Raw genomic sequence first — 20,586 nt, forward strand, 5'->3', positions numbered from 1 at the left:
CAGAGTAGAGCATGTTCTTCACATTTGGTTCTTTCCTGACTGGGCTAAGGGCCACTGCATGAGTGATCTCTTGTTTGATCTGGGCAAAGGCTTGTTGCTGTTCAGGGCCTCAGTGGAAATTGTTCTTCTTGTGGGTAACCAGGTAGAGAGGGCTCACGAATGGGCTGTACTCAGGAAGGTGCATTCTTCAAAAGCCTATGGCGCTTAGGAAAGCTTGTGTTTCTTTTTTGCTGGTCAGTGGAGACATTGCTGTGGTCTTGTTGATGACATCAGTGGGAATCTGACACTCTCTATCTTCTTACTTTATCTCCAAGAACTGGATCTCTCAAGCAGATCTTTTAACTTTGCTCTTTTTGATAGCAAAACTGGCTTTCAGGAGAATCTGGATGATCTTCTCTCTTTTTTCAAACACTTCAGCTGCAGTGTTTCCTTACACAATGATGTCATCGATGTACTGTAGATGTTCCGGAGCCTCACCCTTTTCTAGTGCAGTCTGGATTAGTTTATGGCAGATGGTGGGACTATGCTTCCACCCCTGGGGCAGTCGGTTCCAGGTGTACTGCACGCCCCTCCAGGTGAAAGCAAACTGAGGCCTGCATTCTGCTGCCAGAGGAATGGAGAAAAATGCATTGGCAATGTCAATACTGGTGTACCACTTTGCTGCCTTGGACTTTAGCTCATACTGGAGCTCTAAAATGTCTGGCACAGCAGCGCTCAGCAGTGGAGTCACTTCATTCAGGGCACGATAGTCTACAGTCAGTCTCTATTTTCTGTCAGACTTGGGCACAGGCCAGATGGGGCTGTTGAAGGGTGAATGGGTTTTGTTGACTTACCCCTTGGCTCTCCAACTCATGGATTATCTTGTGAATGGGAATCATGCCATCTCAATTTGTTCTGTACTGTCAGCAATGCACTGTCAAAGTAGCAATTGGCACTTGTTGCTCTTTCTTTTTCTCAAGTCCAACTGCAGATGGGTTCTGTGACACTCCAGGCAAGGTGTTCAATTGCTTAACACCCTCTGTCTCTACAGCCGCTATTTTAAATGCCCACCTGAGTCCCTTTGGGTCTTTGAAATACCCATTTCGGAGGAAATCTATGCCCAAAATGCATGGGGCCTTTGGGCCAGTCACAATAGGGTGTTTCTTCTACTCCTTTCTAGTCAGGCTTATGTTGCCATGAGATTTTCCTAGTTTTCTGAGCGTTCATATTATAGTAGAACTGTGCACCTTCTCACGCTCGTTTCATGTAAACAGCAGTTATGTTTTGTAAACATTATCATTGTTCACATTCTTCTCCAAGGGGAAAAATGATTGTGTGACAGTCCCTTTGACCAATGTGGTTGAGATGTGGGAATACCACTCTCCAATCCATGGTCACCTTGCTAAAAGTATATAATGGGAAGTAATAAACAAAGCAGGGGTTCTCCCCTGCTGCTTTCTGCTCTCCCAAATTCCTGACTCCATGTGTCTTTTCGAGGAAGGCTCACAGCGACAGGCTTATATCAGCTTCCACCAAAGTAAAATCCTGTGATCCCCCTGTGACGCCAGCAATAGAAACAGATTTTTCCTCTACGTATCTTGATGGGATTAATGTGCACTGCGCACCAATGTCAACTAAGGCTTCATACTCTTGTGGTTCTAATGTGCCAGGCCAACGAATCTACACAGTGCAAAAAACACGGTTTTCCCTAGCCTCTACCTAGCTAGAGGCAGGGCCCCTCTAAGCCTGGTTATCTTTCTTTTCCTGCATAACTGGAGCTTCTTTTTTGGTGGAACTTTCTGAGTCTTGCTGTCCTCTAATTCAGACACCTGTCGTGCCAGAGCAGCAGCAGGTTTTCTATCCCATCTCCTCATGTCTTCTCTACAATTATGCAGGAGGGACCACAGCTCGGCTCGTAGAGTGTCCCTTCTCTCCCTATCTGGGGAATGTCTGCGTTTGGTGCCAGAACCTATGATCTGTTCTGCCGAGATTTGGAGAAAGCCCTCTTTCATCTCCTTTGTAATTTCCTCCCTGAGCTTCTTGTGGTTCTCTTCTATCTTGTCTTCTAATTTCTGCAGACCTGTTTCCACAGCTGTGATTCTTGCGTGTGTTGGACCATGCATAGCATCTGCATACGCTCAGAGCTTCTTCGCCATATCTTGCACAGTCTCTTCCGTGTCATCCCACTTCATTATTGCTAAAGCAGAAGAGTATTCTTGTGGCCCAAGTCGTACGAGTTTTCGCCACATCACGGGTGTACATGGTACCAAGTCTGGGTTCTTAATGTTTAGGTCATCTGAGAAGGCAGTCTCTGGCACTGCCATTTCTCTTAAGCATTGAATCTCTTGTTCTATGGTCTTCTACTCGGTTTGCTGCATATAGAGATCATCTGCATACAGATATCTTTGTGTCACACTTCCCGGGACCCGTTCCCAGAGACTGCAAGCGTGAGCCTCTCTCATCATTTCTTGGTCGATGACAGGATCATGTGACAGGGATCCTAAATACCTTGCTTCAGTGCTGTCCAGAAATGTAGCCTCACCTGCAGCATCCCAAAGACAGACTAACCAACTAATTATAGACTCATCAGGTCATCGAGTGTAATTCTTTCTTAGGCCACAAAGGTCCTTCAGGGAAAAGGACTCAATAGTGGCTCCTGATCTTGTGTCAGTCTGTGGGGCTCCTGATCGTGTGCTAGTTGGTCGGACTCCTGATCTTGTACTAGTTGATTTGCCTTCTGATCTTTTGTGATTCGGTTGGACTCCTGATCTTGTGCCAGATGGTTGGACTTCTGATTTTGTGTCAGTTGGTTTAGCTTCTGATTTTGTATCAGTTGGTTCAGCTTTTGACTGTGTGTCAGTTGCTTCAGCTTCTGATTGGGTGCCAGTTGGTTCGGCTTTTGATTGTGTCTGGAGAAGCATTGACGGTCTTTCACCTGGATCAGTGTTCACTGGTCAATCGGTTTTGCATGTGTGCTTCTTTCTCTTCTTTCCCGCAGCGACTGCCAGTGTCTTCGGCTCACTGTCTGGTTTAGCTGCTGTCTGAGTAGTTGGGGTGTTGGCTGCAGTCTGAGGGACTGGGGTAGCTGCTGATTTATTTCCCTTCCCCCTTGCCTCTATCTGCTGCTTTACAGTATCTAGCAGCATGTGATAAGTATATGCCAGGGCCCTGCTTATTGCAATGAGCTTCTTCTCTTTAGAGTCATCATGGCAGCACTCTTCCAGATGTTTCTCTACTTCATCTGGGTTCTGAATTTGTTCACGTGAAAATTCTCAAGCTGGGGGATCAGAAAATTCCTTCAAGGTTCGGCCTGTTCTCTTTCATTCTCCACACCACTTAGGATTTTCCACACCTGGGTCTTTTTTTGGGTCAGGGGTCTCATCAGCCCCTCTGGAAATCACAGACCTCACTCTAGACAAGCTACTAATGGTATAGAGGAAGCTTACCAGATGAAATACCAGGAAGGTGGTGTCTTTAACATTCAGGGAACAGTGAACATTCTCAAAAAGTGATGTAACAGCTTCAAAAGAGAAGGAAAGGAAAGGCTGCAAAGCTTCATCCCCTACTCTTCTTCTAACAAACTGCCTACAATTACTAATAAATCTCCAAAACATGCTACTGGAACTGGGATGCAGGGTAGGACGAAGAAACTACAAAACAAACATACCTGGCACAAACTCCAGTACTTTTATAAACTTTATATAAATCATGATCACTGAGCCAAACAAAATAGCAATCCTGATTCGTGCATCTCTAGTGTAAAAGCTATGGGTTAGAGACAACACTGGAGCTATTTCCAGATTAAAAAACAAACCTAGGCACCAGAGAAGTATTAAAACTTCAAAAAAGCCTAGGGAACAGAAACACAAGAAGGACTCCATTCCTGTAGACATAATGAATTCAAGCAGCAACATGGTTACTGACTGTTTTATCTCCAGACAAAGTACAACCAAAATGCAATCAATAATCAATACAAGTTTTTTCCACTTTCTCGAGCCTCACGTTGGGAACCAATAACAAAATGTATTGTCCTGGTTTAGGGCAAATTTTGGAGGAAACCTCTGAATAGGGTCCCTCTGGAAAGCAAACTCAGAAGGTCCCCCTCCCCAGTCAGTCCGGGAAAAGAACTTCCTTGATGAAAAGTGGAAAAAACTGTTTATTTAGCAAATAAAATGCCCACAAGCATAAAGAATGAATAATATGAAACAATAAAACCTCTCGCTGCTCCGAAGAGAGATGGTAAACTTGAAAAAAATCTTTTCTGTGAGTGGCTCAGCTCACTGAGTTTTTTATCAATATTAGTTCCTCTGGAGGTTCAGGCCTGGTGGGCCGCAGGTGTGAGCCCTTGGTGCTCCTCTAGGGTTTTCAGTCCAGAGCAGATTTAAAGAGTCCCAAACTTGGCGCTTCTTTGTTCCTTGCTTTGCTTGTAGAGCCAGTCTTAAAGGCACCAAACTCAATATACAGCACAGACGACTGGGGATACAAGCATCATAAAGTCACCCTAGGACAGGATAGTAGTGACTGACTTGCTATATTTAGAAATCTGTTATTGACTTTAACAGGAGTTGGCATGAATGAAATATGAAAGGTGGTTGTTAGTAATTTTTAGCATGAAAATGCTTTGTTGAAATCCTGTAACTGAAATTGTAGGATTTTTGGAAGAGGAAGATAAATATCTTGGTGTTTCTTTTTTTCTTTGGAGGGTAAGAACAGCCTGTAAATTATCATGAGTTTTATACAGAAGAAATTATCAAATAAACCAAAATCCTTAATTATCACACAGCCCTATATTGTAACTTCAATGCACACCTGAAGAGTTTAGTATTGTTAGGACTAAACCATTGAGAGTATTTAAAACCAAATATTAGAATGGATATCTGTTTCTATGGTAGCTATTTGTTGTGTCCAATTATTGAAAACATAATTCCGTGGTTAGTCCTTTCTGGGTTTTTTTCTGTATTCTGATTACATGCATTGCCGCAGGTGAATAGACTGTGGTAGGCATGGCAGACTGTGATGGGCTGCGATGGGAGCCCACTGCTCCCCATGGCCATGCTGCCTATGTCTTGCTCCTTGGTCTAGGTGGCAGGGGGGCAGCACTGCTCAGGCCCCCCCCCTAAAATGATGTGCTGTTGCAGCTGTTGGAGGACCCTCTGGTCCTGGGGGTAGGGGGAGGCTACTTGGGACTCCTCCAGGATGGTGGTTTCTTGTCTAGCCAGGTCTTTTCTGTAGCACAGTATCAGCTTACAAGGGTCCACAGCAGATGGAGCTCGGGCTGTTGCAGGAGCGGTGAGAGTGGCTTACAGGGCTTTGTTAGCCTACAAGATGCTGGCTGTGCTTTACCGGCCAAAGCCTGCCATTTGCAGGGGGCAAGGATGCAGAGCTGCTTCTGTGGTGGCTGCCCCTGCTGGGGCCATGTGCTTGGTACCACAGCTCCGCGTGCCCCCCTCTTGCTGTTTCTGCGCCACCTCGCTCTGCTCCACCGCTCCCTGCTGCTTTGCACACTCCCCCCTTCTGCTGCTTCTGTCGCTGCAGGTCTGCTTTTTGCAGAGGGTGGGCTGAGAGGGGGCATGCTGCCAGGAAGGGTCTCCCTGGCCCTAGCCACTCACCGCGATCCAGCTCTGGCTGAGGCTGCATAGCGCTGGGCGGCACAATTTCTTTTGTGATACTGTCAGGGTCCCCTCTAGGGTTATATGGATCAGGGGACCAAGGGCTGTCTTTTGGTTCTCCCTCCCCAGCCCAGGCAGACTTACAGGCATTCGCTGACTGTGTAGAAGGAGTTGATATGGTGGCTGCGGTTGTTGCTAGGCAATGTAGTTTTGTTGGTGGTGATGGGCAGCCATGCGCATGGCTCAGGTGGTGCCAGGTTGGTTCCAGCAGTAGAGCTGCTGACTTCTCTTCCGGCATCTGGCGCGTGCTCTGCCATCTTGAGCAGGAACTTCTCGCTCCATGTGGTGAGTGCCATCTTGGGTGAGTGTCTCTCGTTCCATGTACTTTCTGCCATCTTGGGATTTTTCAGTGGGCTGTCTCCGCGATGCATTACAGGATGCAGAGCCCAAAGATGGTCTCTGCAGCTGGAGTGTAGGTGGACCTGGGCATTCTGAGGATGGACCCGGTGTGGGTGGCAGTGGGGGAACTCTTGCAAATAATGGCTGCTTTTCCCTTGGTTTTTCACCTGCCGGCCTGCCCCGCTCCACTTCCTTGGTGGGCTTTTTGGCAGGCGGTGTCTGCGGCTTCTTTACTGCCGTTTCTGCGTCCTGCTCAGCTTCCAACCACCCCAGCAAGTCTGAAACAATTTTCCAGGACTTTATAAGGTTTAGTCCTTGGTTCTTAGACCATGCCAGCAAGGCTAGCAATGCCTGCTGCATATACTTTAGTCCCCATTTAGGTAAAAGGAGAATCCATACCTTGACTGATTTGTGGAAAAGAAGACTCCCCAACTATTAAGAGTTATTTGAAGAGTAGGTATGTATTTATGTTGGTGCTGGGTGCAATGTGAGATCTTTCCCAAAGGCATGTGCAACTCCCAAGTGAAACCAGGGTCTCTATATGGAAGCTGGAACAGAGCAATGCACGATACGACCAATATGGTTAAAACATACGTTCTTCTCTTTATTCCCGAAATGGCTGGTTTTATACAGTGCAAAATAATTTACAGTTGCGGGTGAATTTTTATTGGCATTCAGCGTGAACAAGCATGTAAACTCTCAGTTTAAGGCAGCTACCTTGACTTCACTCTAATTGTCCTATACAGTCTATGCACACACCTTAACCTAATTTCTAACTGCGCCACAAAACTTATCTACTTCTACACGGGCCCAAATCTGAGGCCTAGCAGGCCCAAATCTGAGGCCCAGTTTGGGATAGCTCAAATCTCATTCCACAGCACATCATGCCCACGATCTCTAAGAAATTCGGTTACACCCAAGTGTCACCTTTATCTTCTTATTCTCTAAAATGTTGCATATGCATTAAGTTGTCTATACATATTTGTCACCTAACCCCGCCTTTTCTCACTTTGTATTAAAATGAACTTTTCAGTCTTTTGTGCCTGCGCATTGCCCTCTAGTGGTCGTTGGTGGTCTTCATGATGAAGTAATACAAGTCTTCCTCTCATTTGAACTTTTTACCCCGTCCTCTTGCGCATGCTCACAGGCTTCTTGGTCACAGTTCAAGTTGCAAGGCTAGCCTTGGTCATAACAGTCCTTCTTATCACCACCTCAAGCAGACAGTTTCTTTCTTATCTGCTAGCCTCACATTCTTTTCATTTTGCTGTCACAAGCAATAGCCTTGCCTGCTCTTGCAAGCCCAGCAAATGTTCAGTGAGATGCATTATTCAGACTATTATCCCTAATTGATCACCCTTTGACTTTTAGCCCCCTTGTTTCATTGACAATGAGGTTTTCTTCCTGTGAAACCCATCTTGCCATGTTTCCTGCAGGAATTTTTTCTATTTTTTCAGCTTTTCGTTTTTGTACTTTCCAGTTCTCATGCCGACTCGTTTTTCAGCTTTCAGCTTTTCTGTCTCCCTTTGCTCTCTGGTGGGATGGCTGTCGTCCTCACATCGGGGGCACCACATATTACGTTTACGGTCATGAGTTGGAGACAGAAAACATGACTCGAGTCCTCTTGATTATAAGACAAGCAGCCTGTGTTATTGTTCGGAACCATCTTATATAGGGAGTTCAAAACTCCTGGGCTTAGACAACTGATTGGTCTGGCTCTTAGCCCTGCCCAGCTCCTTGACCAGTGATATGTCTGCTTTCTGGACTGACTGTGATTGGCTGAGGTCTGTGTATGAGTTCTCTTATTCACTTAGGGACTTGTAGAACAAGCCAGGTTAGCCGAATTTGATTTGTTATGACCAAGTTTATCTTGTCTAGCTAATAGATTAGCTGCGAAAGTTCTTTTTAAAGGGTGCTTGGTTTTATTTTTTGCATTGCTTATTGTGATATGCTCAAATTGTGATTAGGTGGTCAATACTTTAATTGTTGAGTACCCATTCCTTGTGAATGCCAGTGAGTAGTTGGGTATTGAACATGTCCATATGATCACAACAGTGTGCTCAGTTTTCATCTGACCATTGTTGTGTGTCGCTGTGAGCCTAGCCAGAAAGACACACTCGGAGCCGGAGTTTGGGTGATCAGAGCAGCAGGGCAGAAAATCTGTGCCTTGTTTATTCCTTCCTATTTTTTACTTCTAGCAAGGTGACCATGGATTGGAGAGTGGCATTCCCACCTCTTACCCACATTGGTCAAGGAGGCTGTCATTCAACCTCCCTTCTCTTAGAGAAGGAATTCATAACAATGGCAATATTTACAAAACACGATCTTCTGTTTACATTAACGAGCATGAGAAGCTGCACACTTCTACTTTAGTATGAAGGGTCAGCAAACTAGGAAGATCTCATGGTGACAGTTGTGCAGTGAATTCAGTGCTAACCAGCTTGCACCAAATCTGCTGCCCTGACAAATTTTGTGCTGAGGCACGTTCATACATTGGGGCTGCAGTAAAAGCACTTTGCTGTTTGTTTGCACATCTCCTCCTGACTAGGTACACCACTTGTAGGTTGTCCTGAGTTCTCTAAATTTGCAGGTTTTACTTCTCAGTGTCATGGGATAGAAACCAGGCAGTTAACTCTGACCTGACCAGTCAAGAGATCTGTTTCCATTTATCATAGTAACTATAAGCCATACTTGTCATTTAGCCTTGTGTCAGATGCTGTAAAAACACTGGGGAAATAATAAATTTCTAGTTTCCGAGTAATTTTAATGATAAAGAATGAATTAGTATGAAAGCTGACTACCACAAATGGGGATAGCACTGGTGGATGGGTGTGGTTTGAGTTTTGTTTTGTTGCCATACAACCTATGTATTTTCAAAGCAGCGTAATAGGTAGTTTTGTAAATAATTTCTATAAGTGTGAGGGAGAACATAAAAATATTGGCTACAAAGGCTGTATTTAAAGGTAAGGATCATAATTTTTCTATAAGAGAGAATGAGAGAGTGGGAACTAGAGTGGGAATTGTCTATGACTTCATGTATGTGTGCAGGAAAGCAGTTTAATGATGGGGATGAAAGGAATGGCCTGGTTTGTGAATGTGACTTTTCTGTTAGCATTCTGAGTGGGTAGGAGTGGTTCAATTCTAGGCATCAGAACAAGACAGCAGATATTAAAGAAATTTAAGGAGTGATCATGCTGGAGCTGGAATTTCAGCAGAGTAGCAGATAGAAAAGTGTATATGTTAAATAACTGGGAAAAGCTGTGAGATCCAGATGTTGTCTGGAAGTAGAGATCTAGACAGATCCCAGTCAGCTGACAAAAATGCTTTTATCCACTTCATTTACTCCTTTACTGTAAAGATTGCAATAAATCCAAAAATAGTGTATTGAAGATGCTTTCTCAGGAGTCTTTGTATAGTTTGTGGTTAAGACAGGAAGAGTTCAATCTACTACATTTGTATATTATTGGAGTATTGAATCAGTACCCTGCCTTAACTCTTTTTTTCCTTTCAGATTTTCTTTTTTGTACATACATTGTTTTGTATATACTTTATATGATGACTTCGGTGGGCAGTGAACGTACCCGGGGCACTAGGGACAAAATGCAAATTTCAACCTCTCAGCCAACACAACCACAGAAACAATTAGTACAGGTACGTGCTACTATATAATCTTTTAGTTGAAAGTGAACATGCAGTGATTTGTTTCTTCCCTAAGTCAGTAAAAACTGAGAAAAGACCGGGGGGGGGGGGGGCGGCTATGGTCTTGTTTGGAAAAGTCTGTTTGTTTGATATCTTGCTTTAATTGCTTAGTTATCCAGCACAGCATTAAGTTGTCCCTGTATTCTTGTCTCTGAAGGAGCTTTGTGTTCTTCAGCAACATTTCCCACAAGTGAGGAATTCTATGCCTATCCCTGTCAGGATTTCTATCTTGTTACCTTAGTGTCTTCAGAGCTCAACTCTTTCATATGCCAGCCTCATGATGCTAGAAAATTTCTGGTCAATAGAGGAATTTGGGTGGGTGGGAGAAGCTTTGTTAGGTCCATGTTGTGTTCTATAGCATGATTCAGCATATTTAGAAGTCACAAAATCCTAAACTTCTTGTGCAGTGCCTTCACAAAGTGAAATGAAGATGGTTGTCCACTAACAGACTAAAGTTATTTTGAGTATCTGCAAGATTGAAATTAAGCTCTTACCCCACTGTCTTGGTTCTCAGCAGCAGAATAGTTGTGTGCTTGCCTGGGTTAAAGTGCAAAATGTCTCTGTTCCTGGCAACTCATTATTCTTTTGTCAGGTACTTTTCAAAATTTGATCCAATTCAAGAATTGCCTCAGTTCTCAGTCTAGAGGTGCTCCCCTGGGAAATTGTCTTATTTTCTAGACTGATCTTTAACATGGAGAGACTCTTCTGCTCTGTACAGTATTAATTATGTGACCTCAAGCCCTTATCTCCTTGTGTTACAGCGCTTTGCATAGTGGTGATTCATGCTAATGTGTGGGTTTAGAAAGTGACTTTCAACAAATGAAGTTGAATTTGTTTCTACTTTATAACAAGTAAGTGTGCAGGAGTACAACAAGCAGGTTGACAGAAGTGATGGGTTCCCCTTTTTTGATGTTTGCAAGACAGCAGTGGAATACTCTGCCCAGTTTTGGGTTCCCTAATGCAAGGCAGACATTGGCAAATGGGAGCAAGTCCAGTGAAGAGCTGTGAAGATGGTTGAGAGGCTGGAGCACAGGATGAGTGAGTGGTGACTGAGGGAACTGGATTTGTTCATCCCTAAGACGGCAAGGACAGGTTGTCTTCTATTCAGATACCTCATGAAAGGGTATAGAAAAGGTGAAGCCAGCCTCAGAGACAATGGCACAAATTGGAACACTGGAAAGTCCAGATGTTAAAAAGAAAAAAAATTGTCTACTACAAACACTGTCATGGATTACACAGGTTGTGGGATTTCTATCTGGCCTCAAGCAACTACTCTGATGGGACATGCTCTCAGTAGGAGGTTGCACTGACTATCACTAGGGTATATTTGCAACTGATATGATTCATTGATTTTAAGCATTAAGTCTTAGACCTTTTTCTGCAATTTTTATACTTATTCTACCTCTTGCAGAATAGATATTGGTTTGGTCATTTCGGTGGAAAAGATGATTATTTAATATATAGCAGATATGTTTTAGTGTACTGTATATTTTTATTGTTTAGATCAGATGAACCTCTCTCCTTATGCTATACAGATCAACAAAAGCGTGGGATGATACTGTTCGATTACCACTGATTCATTTTTTGAATGTAGAATAATGTTGCTTTCTCAAATGGAGATTTCATTGTCATTGTCACATTGAACATCATTTAAGTTATTTAAGAAATTACATCCCAGTTCTTTCTCATTGTTTCTGGATAATAAATATACTATTATTTTAAGATCTGGGCCTATTACTGTCACTTTGTGTTTTGCATACTTCTGTTTTCTGGTAGTTCAAAGTTGTTAAAAATTTCCTTCACTGTTATGCTGCAATGATAATGTATCTTCTAAGGTTGAGTAAAGTTCTAGCTGTCTTAAGATGCTACCATTTTCCTAGTTGCAATTAAAATTTAATTATACTGTTTAATAGGATACTACAATGTCACTTGTAATAACGGTGCCTTAAAATGAAGAAGAAACACTCATTGAGAAAAAAAAGCACTTTTTATTGTGACACTAATTTAGTGTTTGTGTAGTCAACGCATCTTGTGGGGTCTTGGGTTTTTTTTCTTCTGAATCTTCAAATCTATGTGTGCAATACACTGGCATAAATGTTAGTGATATTGTACTTGCTTGTGTTTCTAAGTTTCTCTTTACACAGGAAAACTAAAAATATTGTTACTCATTTGACAGTGTTATAAAGTTTGTATATTTTTGTCTTCTAACATGGACTTGAAAACAGTTGGTATACAGAAGAAATGAATCTCAATGATTTCCTGTTTCTGGTCAAATATATCCCATCATGTCTATATAGAAATTACACTGAATGTTTGTATTCTGGTTATCTTTAAAGGAAATCTCTTCACTAGCTAAAAAGTTGCTGTGGGCATGAGGAGGCTGAAGTCAGAGCAAGAAGATGGATCATCAGGACTTAATTTCTGAAACCAGCAGACCTTTTATTTTTGCTCTCTGCTGAGCTCTCAATAGATACCAAGAGCAAGCTCCTTCACACAGAGCACCGCACTGACCCAGGAAGCTTTTCTGGAGGGTGACACCAGGGCTGGTACAGGGAATTCCAGAGCAGGCTTTCCTCTTGTGTTACTGACTGGCATATGAAGCTGTCAGCATGGCACTTTGAAAATGTGAAGTAGTGCAGAGTACTTAACTCTGTTACTGTCTTAGTTTAAGACAATTATATGGGGTGGAGAGTCCACAATGAGTTACCTTCTCATAGTTTTAATCACTTCCCTTTCACCAATAAGGAGAAATGAATGTGAGAAGATATAAGCGAAAAAATAACAGTTTACTAAAAAGAAAAACAGCAATAACCACTAGATACAAAGGTGCTGAGTCACCTCATCCCCCTGGGAACAAAGAAAACAAGATGGTGGAGAAGCCCCCTTCCCAAGATGATGGCAGCTCTAGCAGCCCACATGGCCTAGAGGACAAAGACAAAATGGTGGAGAAGCCCCCTTCTCTGGACCACTGGCAGAGAGAGAGAACAAAGGAAAATCAACACAGCACCTGAGTCTCTGCGCTTCCACAACTCCCTTCTCCCTCAAACAACAGCTAACAGGGGACAGGGACAAAGCAAAACCTGGAAAAAACCCTATTTTTGTCCAAAAGACTTCAATGCTGCTGAAATGCTGGAAGAAACTTCTCTCCTTGGCATAGCTAGAACTGGAGCAGCAGCTGGAAAACTTGTGGAGAATGGGTCTGACTCCTCCTTGGCAAATAGCAGGTGGCTGGAACTGGAGTAGCAGTTGAAAAACTCATCCCCTCCTCGACATAACAGCAGGCAGCTGTGGCAAAGGTGTTTCAATATCTGCTCTGAAGTAGCTTTGGATTGTGAAATGCAGCTTTCTGGGTTGTGACTAGGAGACCTGCCCAAGGCAAGCCCCTCAGGAGCCCAGAGAGAACAACAGAGCTCATTGGTGTGCATTCCCTGTTTTTAAAAGGTCCCAGCCCCCCTCCTTTCCCTGAACTGGGGTAAAACACACACGTTCCACTTCCTGGGTTGTCAGGTCTTAAAGAGACTAATAATCTTGGGCAGGTTGGCATGGAGAAGATATGAAATACATGAGGTTTTTTGGGTCATCTAGGTCACCTAGGACAGTTACAAATGCTGATTGTCTTGGAACATTGACTCTGAGCAAAGCAAATATTACTTCCCTCAAGGAAATGGGACATCTGCAGTAACTTCTCAGCTAACAAGCAGCTGGTGTTTTTTAGTAGAGTAATTTTTTAGACTCAGGAGTCACACTTGGTGATCTCTAAAACTTGCATTTGTGGTAAACTCCAAAAGTGAAGCAGTTTGAGACTGATTAAGTCTGAACTCATGAGGTACAGAATTTCATGTGGGTATCCTGTGAAGTGAGACTGCCTAGGATGAATTCTTTCTTTCAAGAATTTTGGGGGATGATGTGGTCCCCTTCTAAATAATTAAGTCTTCTGCAGTACACCAACTTGCATTTTGGGTCCTGGCTCTCTTCAGTATCAGGCTTCTCTAGCATGAGATAGTAGCCTCTTCTGTTTGAGCAGAAATCAAATGAGGTCCAAGTTCATGTAGCATACAGTTATCTTTGGTATTTTTATGGGAGTACAGTTCAAGTAGGCTTCAGATGCTGCACTATGAAGAATGGCCTGTATGATGTGTTATTTATGTTTTTGAGTAGTTTTCTCTTTAGGGTAACCATAGCCTATTTGGGTTTATGGCTCTTTATTGCAGGCATCCATTTTAGTCTTTCAGCTTTTGGAGAAGTTGCCAGCATAGATTTGTTGTCCAGAAATGTTATAAAAGCACCAAATATTTTGTTAAGAGCAAGATTCTTTAGCATTTTTCAGAGACTAGTATTCAGTTATAAAAAAAAAGAAGTGCAGCTGAATCTTGAGGCATGACTCAGTCTCTAAGTGCTCATAAAACTTGTCAGGTGGTGTGACAGCTAACAGCTGTCCTGAAAGCCTCACAGGCACAAGTAACCCTGACTGTAACTCGATAACCCTATACCTGAGGATGAAAGGAAACATCTTTGGGAGAGAGAGCACTGAGAGGTGGAGGGACTTGGCTGCAGAAAACAGAGGCCAGCCAGTCCCTGACAAGCATGCACGCAGGCAGCTATTGGTCAGTGAACTGGGTGGCACCAAGATTCTAGCTCATCAGGGTCAACCATATAAAAACAAGTGGTGAACAATAAAGTTTTGCTATTGCTGCATGAACCTCGGAGCGTAGTGTCCTGTCATGTCCGTCTCAACTGCAACAATTGGTGACCCCAATGTGATGGTGATAGTCTAACTGCATGGAGAGCGGCGAGACGAAGCCCAACAGGGAGAGAACAGCCTGGAGAGCTGCTGACAGCGTGTAGAGCTGTAACAGTCCGGACGTGTAAAGAATAGGGTGAGCCACTGGAAACAGGGGGGGACAAGTTTCAACAGAATGTAAAGCTATAGTGAATGTATGGACTCCTATATGGAGCAAAAGAGGGATTAAATATGATGAACAGGCTCTGCAAACTTTATTACAATTTTGCTAAAACCAGGGTGTAGAAGCCACTACAGAAGCCACTTTGAGTATTAAAAACTGGGAACAAGCTGGTAAATTGGTTTTTGAGTCAGCCTCTAGAGAAAATGAGACTGCTATGAGTGTTATGACTACGTGGAGGTTGGTGCTGGATACGTTAAAACTGATAACAGCCTAGTGGAATGCGAAAGCAGCAGCAGAGGTGCCAGGGGCACTGCCTGCTGAAATATCCCAAAATGACAGTGCACGTGCTGTGGGTGCTGCCCACCGAAACATCCCAAAATGGTGGAGTGCCGGAGGGAGTGGTTGGGTGAATAGGTGCTACATCGGGTTTGCAAGCAGAGGGAGGATGAGAAACCAGAAAGGGAGCAGCTTTCGTCCGAGCACTCTAATTCTGCAGAGCTGCCATGCCACCGGACCCCCCCACCACTGGCATCGGGTATGCATGTGCAGCACTCGAGTCGTCCTGTGCTGCGGCTGCCAGAGCCATATGCACTTTGTCCCACACCCTGTATTACCATCAACCCACTCGGTCCTCCTCTGCCTGCAGCTGATTCGACAGCCCAGTCACCGCTGGCATGCCCATTCACAGCCTTGACTCGCAAACGGAACTCAGAAGTCGAGTGGTGCCAGAAGTGCCAGCAGGGAGATGCCAGCATCCAGGGCTGTGGGATGCCGCGTCCTGCTGCATCCACAGCCAGGGGCCAAAAAGCCCAAGGAACGCCACACAGCAGCCACTGTCTGCAGCTGGAGCCCGACATGGCGCTCTGAGCGAGCCCCAGCTGCACCAAGAGCTGCCGCCCTGGGGGGCCCCAAGCGGCCGCCCCCGCGCCAGGACTGAGGAACAGGGCATGGGCAGGCATGCAAAGCAGACCCAGAAGGACTATTTACAAAATTAGGATGCATTGAGAAAGGCTCCTTTGGTGAGGTCTTCAAAAGAATTGATAATCAGACACAGCAAAAGATTACCATAAAAATCGTAGACCTTGAAAAAGGAAAATGAAATGCCCTCAAATTCCTAGTTCAGGAACAATTAAATCAAGGACACATTGAGCCATCAACACGTCCATGGAACACCCCTGTGTTTGTGATTAAAAAGAAATTAGGCAAATGGAGATTACTCCATGACTTAAGGAAAATTAATGCAGTAATGGAAAGTATGGGTGCTTTACAGCCTAGAATGCCATCCCCAACTATGATATCTGCTACCTGGGACGTTTTTTTTGTCTATTTGAAAGTCTGTTTTTTCATTATTCCCTTACATCGTAATGACACCCCAAGGTCTGCATTTACAGTGCCCTCCATCAATCATGCAGCACCAGATGAGAGATATCAATGGAAAGTGCTGCCATAGGGTATGAATAATAGCTCAACAACTTGTCAATGGTATGTTGCACAGGCACTCTCAATAGTGAGAGAACAATTCCCAGGAGGATACTGTTATCATTATATGGATGACATCTTGATAACAACCCCAACCAAAGAAGGCCTTGTGCAGATTTGGCCGAGTTTGATGTGAGCACTGCAAGAATTTTGGTTGCAAATTGCATCAGAAACGGTGCAGCAGCAACCCCCATGGAAGTACCCGGGAGTTAAAATATTAGATCAAACAATAGAACTGCAAACAATTCAATTTTCAACCAAAGTTCAGACCTTAAATGATGCACAAAAACTTTTGGGTATCTTCAACTGGGTAAGACCTTATTTAGGGCTAACCACCCCACAATTATCACCCTTCTTTTAGTATTTTCAAAGGCGACCCTGAGTTTACCTCTCCAAGGAAATTAACTCCAGAGGCAAAAACCACACTTGAAAGAGTAGAGCAGGCCATAATGAACAGACAAGTTTATCAGATATGCCCTGAAGATTGTATTACTGTGTTTGTTGTTATTGTTGATTTACACCCTACAGGTATCATTGGTTAATGGGATACTCAGTGGTCTGACCCACTACATATTTTAGAATGGATCTTTTTGCCCCACCAACCTCAAATGAGAGCACCTACTATTTTTGAGTTAATTGCACAATTGATTAATAAATGCCATCAAAGGTGCTTGCAGCTGAATGCTAAAGGCCCCTCAAAAATATTATACCTGTAGAACAAGAACATTTTGAATGGTGCTTCGCAAATAGCACAGCACTGCAAAGTGCCTTACAAGACTTTACAGGGCAAATTACCTATCAGTTACCCAGTCACAAACTGTTGCAACTCAGTGGGACCACTGCATTGTCTTTGAAATCACTGAACCATCACACACCCCTGAAAGGTCTCACTGTTTTTACTGATGGATCTGGGAAAACAGGGAAAGCCATTGTGGCCTGGAAAGATGACAATGGATGGCAAACACTAGAGAGTCACGATAGTGGATCACCTCAGTTAGTGGAATTACCTGCTGTAGCCATGGCTTTCCAAAGTTTTCCTCATATTCCCTTAAATATTGTGACCAATTCTGCTAATATTGCAGACATCACACAAAGATTGGACCAAGCATTACTAAAAGAAATTGATAATGCCGCAATATTTGAACTGTTAAAAACTTTGTGGCATACAATCCAAGCTAGAATTTGTCCCTATTATATATTGCATATTCGGAGTCATACAAATTCACCAGGTTTTATAGCAGAAGGTAATGTCAGAGCTGATTGGTTAGCTAGCCCTGCCTGGACAGTGCCACAACCAGATATGCTGGCACAAGCAAGAGCATCACGTGTGTTTTTCCACCAAGGTGTTTGAGCCCTACAATGACAATTTTTGCTAACAAATTCAGAGGCACACAATGTTGTTAATACTTGTGCTGATTGTCAAGGCCACGCTGCTCCACTGCAGATGGGTGTCAACCCCCATGGTCTGTAAGCCTTACAAGTTTGCCAGACAGATTTAACACACATTTCAGAATTTGATTGCTTAAAATATGTGCATGTTTCAATAGATACTTTCTCATCTGCCATATGGGCCTCAGTTCACACTGGAGAAAGAAGCCGTGATGCCATTGTACATTGGCAATTAGACTTCACTGCCCTTTGCATTCCTCATACTATAAAAACTGATAATGGCTCTTCATACTTCTCACAAAACACTCAACAATTTCTACAGCTCTGGGATGTGTCACACCACAGTGGTATTCCTCATTCCCCTACAGGACACGCCATTGTTGATTGTACTGATGGCACTTTAAAGCGTATCCTTTAAAAACAAAAAGGGGAATGTGTGGTGAAACCCTGCAGAGTAGGGTGGCCAAAGCTCTGTACACTTTAAATCATCTAGTAATACTGACAAATTCCCCAAATCCTGTCTGTTAAATCAGTTTTTATCATTATAGTCCTCTAGTGGCGTCCAGTCTCCCAAGCCTAAGGTATTCTTAATGGACCGCATTACCAACAAATGGGAAGGTCCTTGGCACCTTGTCATTTTGGGGCGTGGGTATGCCTGTATTTCCACAGATGCCGGCATTAGATGGGTACATGCTTGGTGCATGTGTCCTGCTCTACGCTCTGCTCTGGATCACAACCAACAAATCCCTCCCTGACATCCCAACAGTAGATGCCGTAGAACAGTAACCAGAACAACCTCTTTGCACCCGCTGTATGGAAATATGGAACTTTTGGAACAACAATTTACCTATGATTTCACTTAAACCTCAAGAGTCAAACAATTTAAAGACATTACTAGCAGAAGGACATGTAACTTTTAATTATACACCTGGACATGACCTGTAAGACCAAACTGAAACAAGAAAGCAAAATGTATCCTCTGATAGTTTCTGAATTGAATTGTTTGTGACAAAAAGGTAAATGAAACTTCCTTAAGTTTGAGTGATTCAGTTATAGATGTAAATAGTCTACAGCATGCCACCCGGTGAAATTGTGCTGTTACTGATTTTTTTTTGTTAGCTCCTGGACATGGTTGTTAAAAATTTGGTGATGTGTTGTGTGAGAGATTTTAGATCAATGGCTGGAAAGGTTAGGCTTGTCAAGTTGAGTAAAAAACCTCATTTGAACTGGGCTCATCACCTTTTTTTATCTGATTGTTTCACTCATTGTGCCATGTTTGTCGTCCTGTCTGTGAAGGGCCCCGCAGAGGATGACAAAGACTGCCTTTGTAGTTGAAAAACAAAAAGGGGGAACTGTGATGGCTAACGGCTGGCCTGAAAGCCTCACAGGCACAAGTAACCCTGACTGCAACTCGATAACCCTATACCTGAGGATGAAAGGAAACATCTTTGGGAGAGAGAGCACTGAGAGGCAGAGGGACTTGGCTGCAGAAAACAGAGGCCAGCCAGTCCCTGACAAGCATGCACGCAGGCAGCTATTGGTCAGTGAACTGGGTGGCACCAAGATTCTAGCTCATCAGGGTCAACCATATAAAAACAAGTGGTGAACAATAAAGTTTTGCTATTGCTGCATGAACCTCGGAGCGTAGTGTCCTGTCATGTCCGTCTCAACTGCGACAAGGTGGTTTTTGGGAGAGATGTGGAAGGTGACGAGAACAGGGATCATCAGAGATGTAGTTAATTTAGAAATACTATTGTCAGTTTGTTATGATAAAACTATCTCTGGTAGATACTAAATACAAGTAATATCAAAGTTTAAGCTTTTGTGGTAAATTCTATTATATGGTTATCTTGTCTATGTGGTGAGCTTTAACTGTGGTTCAAACACATTAGAATATGTTGAAATTGCTTCTGTTTTAGCTAATTATTTAACTATAAAATGGACATAGAGGAGATGTTAATCCCTTCCCTGTAGCACCACTGTGCTTGTTGTGTATATTCTTTTTGAGAATTTTGAGAGAAAAAAAATAAACTGACACTAATGACTAGTGATAGGTCCTGAGGGAATGGCCTGATGATGTGTCAGGGGAGGGCTAGGCTGGGTATCAGGAAAAGGTTGTTTCCCTACAGGGTGGTTGAGCACTGAACTGATTTCCCAGGGAATGGTCACGGCCCAAGGCTGCCAGAGCTCCATGAGGGTTTGGACAATGCTCTTAGGCACAGTGTGGGAATGTTGGGGTGTCCTGTGGAGGGCCAGGAGTTGGACTTCAATGATCCTTGTGGATCCCTTCCAACTGTGCATTCTGTGATTGTGATAACTAGGAAATACTTTAAAAAATATAGTTAAATTTTGTGTGCTTTATTGGATGTTTGTTTTTCAGGCAACAGCAGAACAGATTCGCCTTGCTCAGATGATTTACGATAAGAATGACACAGATTTTGAAGATAAAGTGAAACAAGTATGTTTCTTATGATACAGTTTTTATGCCCTGCAACAATGCTGGCTTGTGTTTTGGAGCTAGAGCATGTTTCTGGTTTAGATGAAACCTTTTTCACAAGGATTGAAGTTTAACTGGAGAAAGGTGCTCTTATTGCCCTGTAAAGTCTGTTTTCAAGAAATTGTGTGGTAATATAGACTGTATGGTTACACTGGTGTATTTTCCTTTGGCCTTTAAGCCAAATCTCATCTATGCTGATCTCTTCCAGACTATATCTCTTTATTATGGTCCCAATTGAATAATTGTCAGAATAAAGAGTGCATTCAGGATGTTCACGTGTACACACACAGGAAAAATGTCACCTGTGTAAACTGAGTTTACCAATATATTGGTTGTTTTTCAGGAAAAGTAAAAATCATAGAATCATAGCTTAAAGATAAATTGATGTTATATTTTAAAAAATAATTTGACCTCCCAGAGCTTTGTATGCAGCTTTATTGAGTTTTCCTTTGTAAAACCTCCTCTGAAACATTAAGTGTTTTTTGTTGTTATAAACTTGTTTTGGTGATGTGCCAGAAGTGAAGTTTTGTACTTCCTGAAGCCAAAGTATCCTCATCAATAATGTCTGTAGCTATGCTGGTGGGAAGGATAAGAATTAAGTTCTGCATAGGAAATCTCCAAGCATAAAGTTAAA

General features: G+C 43.1%; 1 protein-coding gene across 15 annotated transcripts in view; it reads left to right on the top strand.

The window, feature by feature from the left end:
- The window catches only part of LOC134564852 (ubiquitin-associated protein 2-like), a 240,390-nt gene that overhangs the window by 18,779 nt on the left and 201,025 nt on the right, over positions 1–20,586 (top strand). For 10 of the 15 annotated variants that reach the window (XM_063424082.1, XM_063424094.1, XM_063424098.1 and 7 more), the window contains exons 2-3: positions 9,496–9,635; positions 19,836–19,913. In XM_063424082.1, the coding sequence (XP_063280152.1) occupies positions 9,537–9,635; positions 19,836–19,913 (177 nt within the window). In that variant the 5' untranslated portion in view covers positions 9,496–9,536. Of the gene's footprint in view, positions 1–9,495; positions 9,636–10,464; positions 10,535–19,835; positions 19,914–20,586 lie in introns of those variants that run through there. The other 5 variants (XM_063424089.1, XM_063424090.1, XM_063424091.1 and 2 more) reach the window with 3 other exon arrangements.

The sequence above is a fragment of the Prinia subflava genome, assembly GCF_021018805.1.
Source record: "Prinia subflava isolate CZ2003 ecotype Zambia chromosome W unlocalized genomic scaffold, Cam_Psub_1.2 scaffold_22_NEW, whole genome shotgun sequence".
In the NCBI taxonomy this organism is placed as follows: Eukaryota; Metazoa; Chordata; class Aves; order Passeriformes; family Cisticolidae; genus Prinia; species Prinia subflava.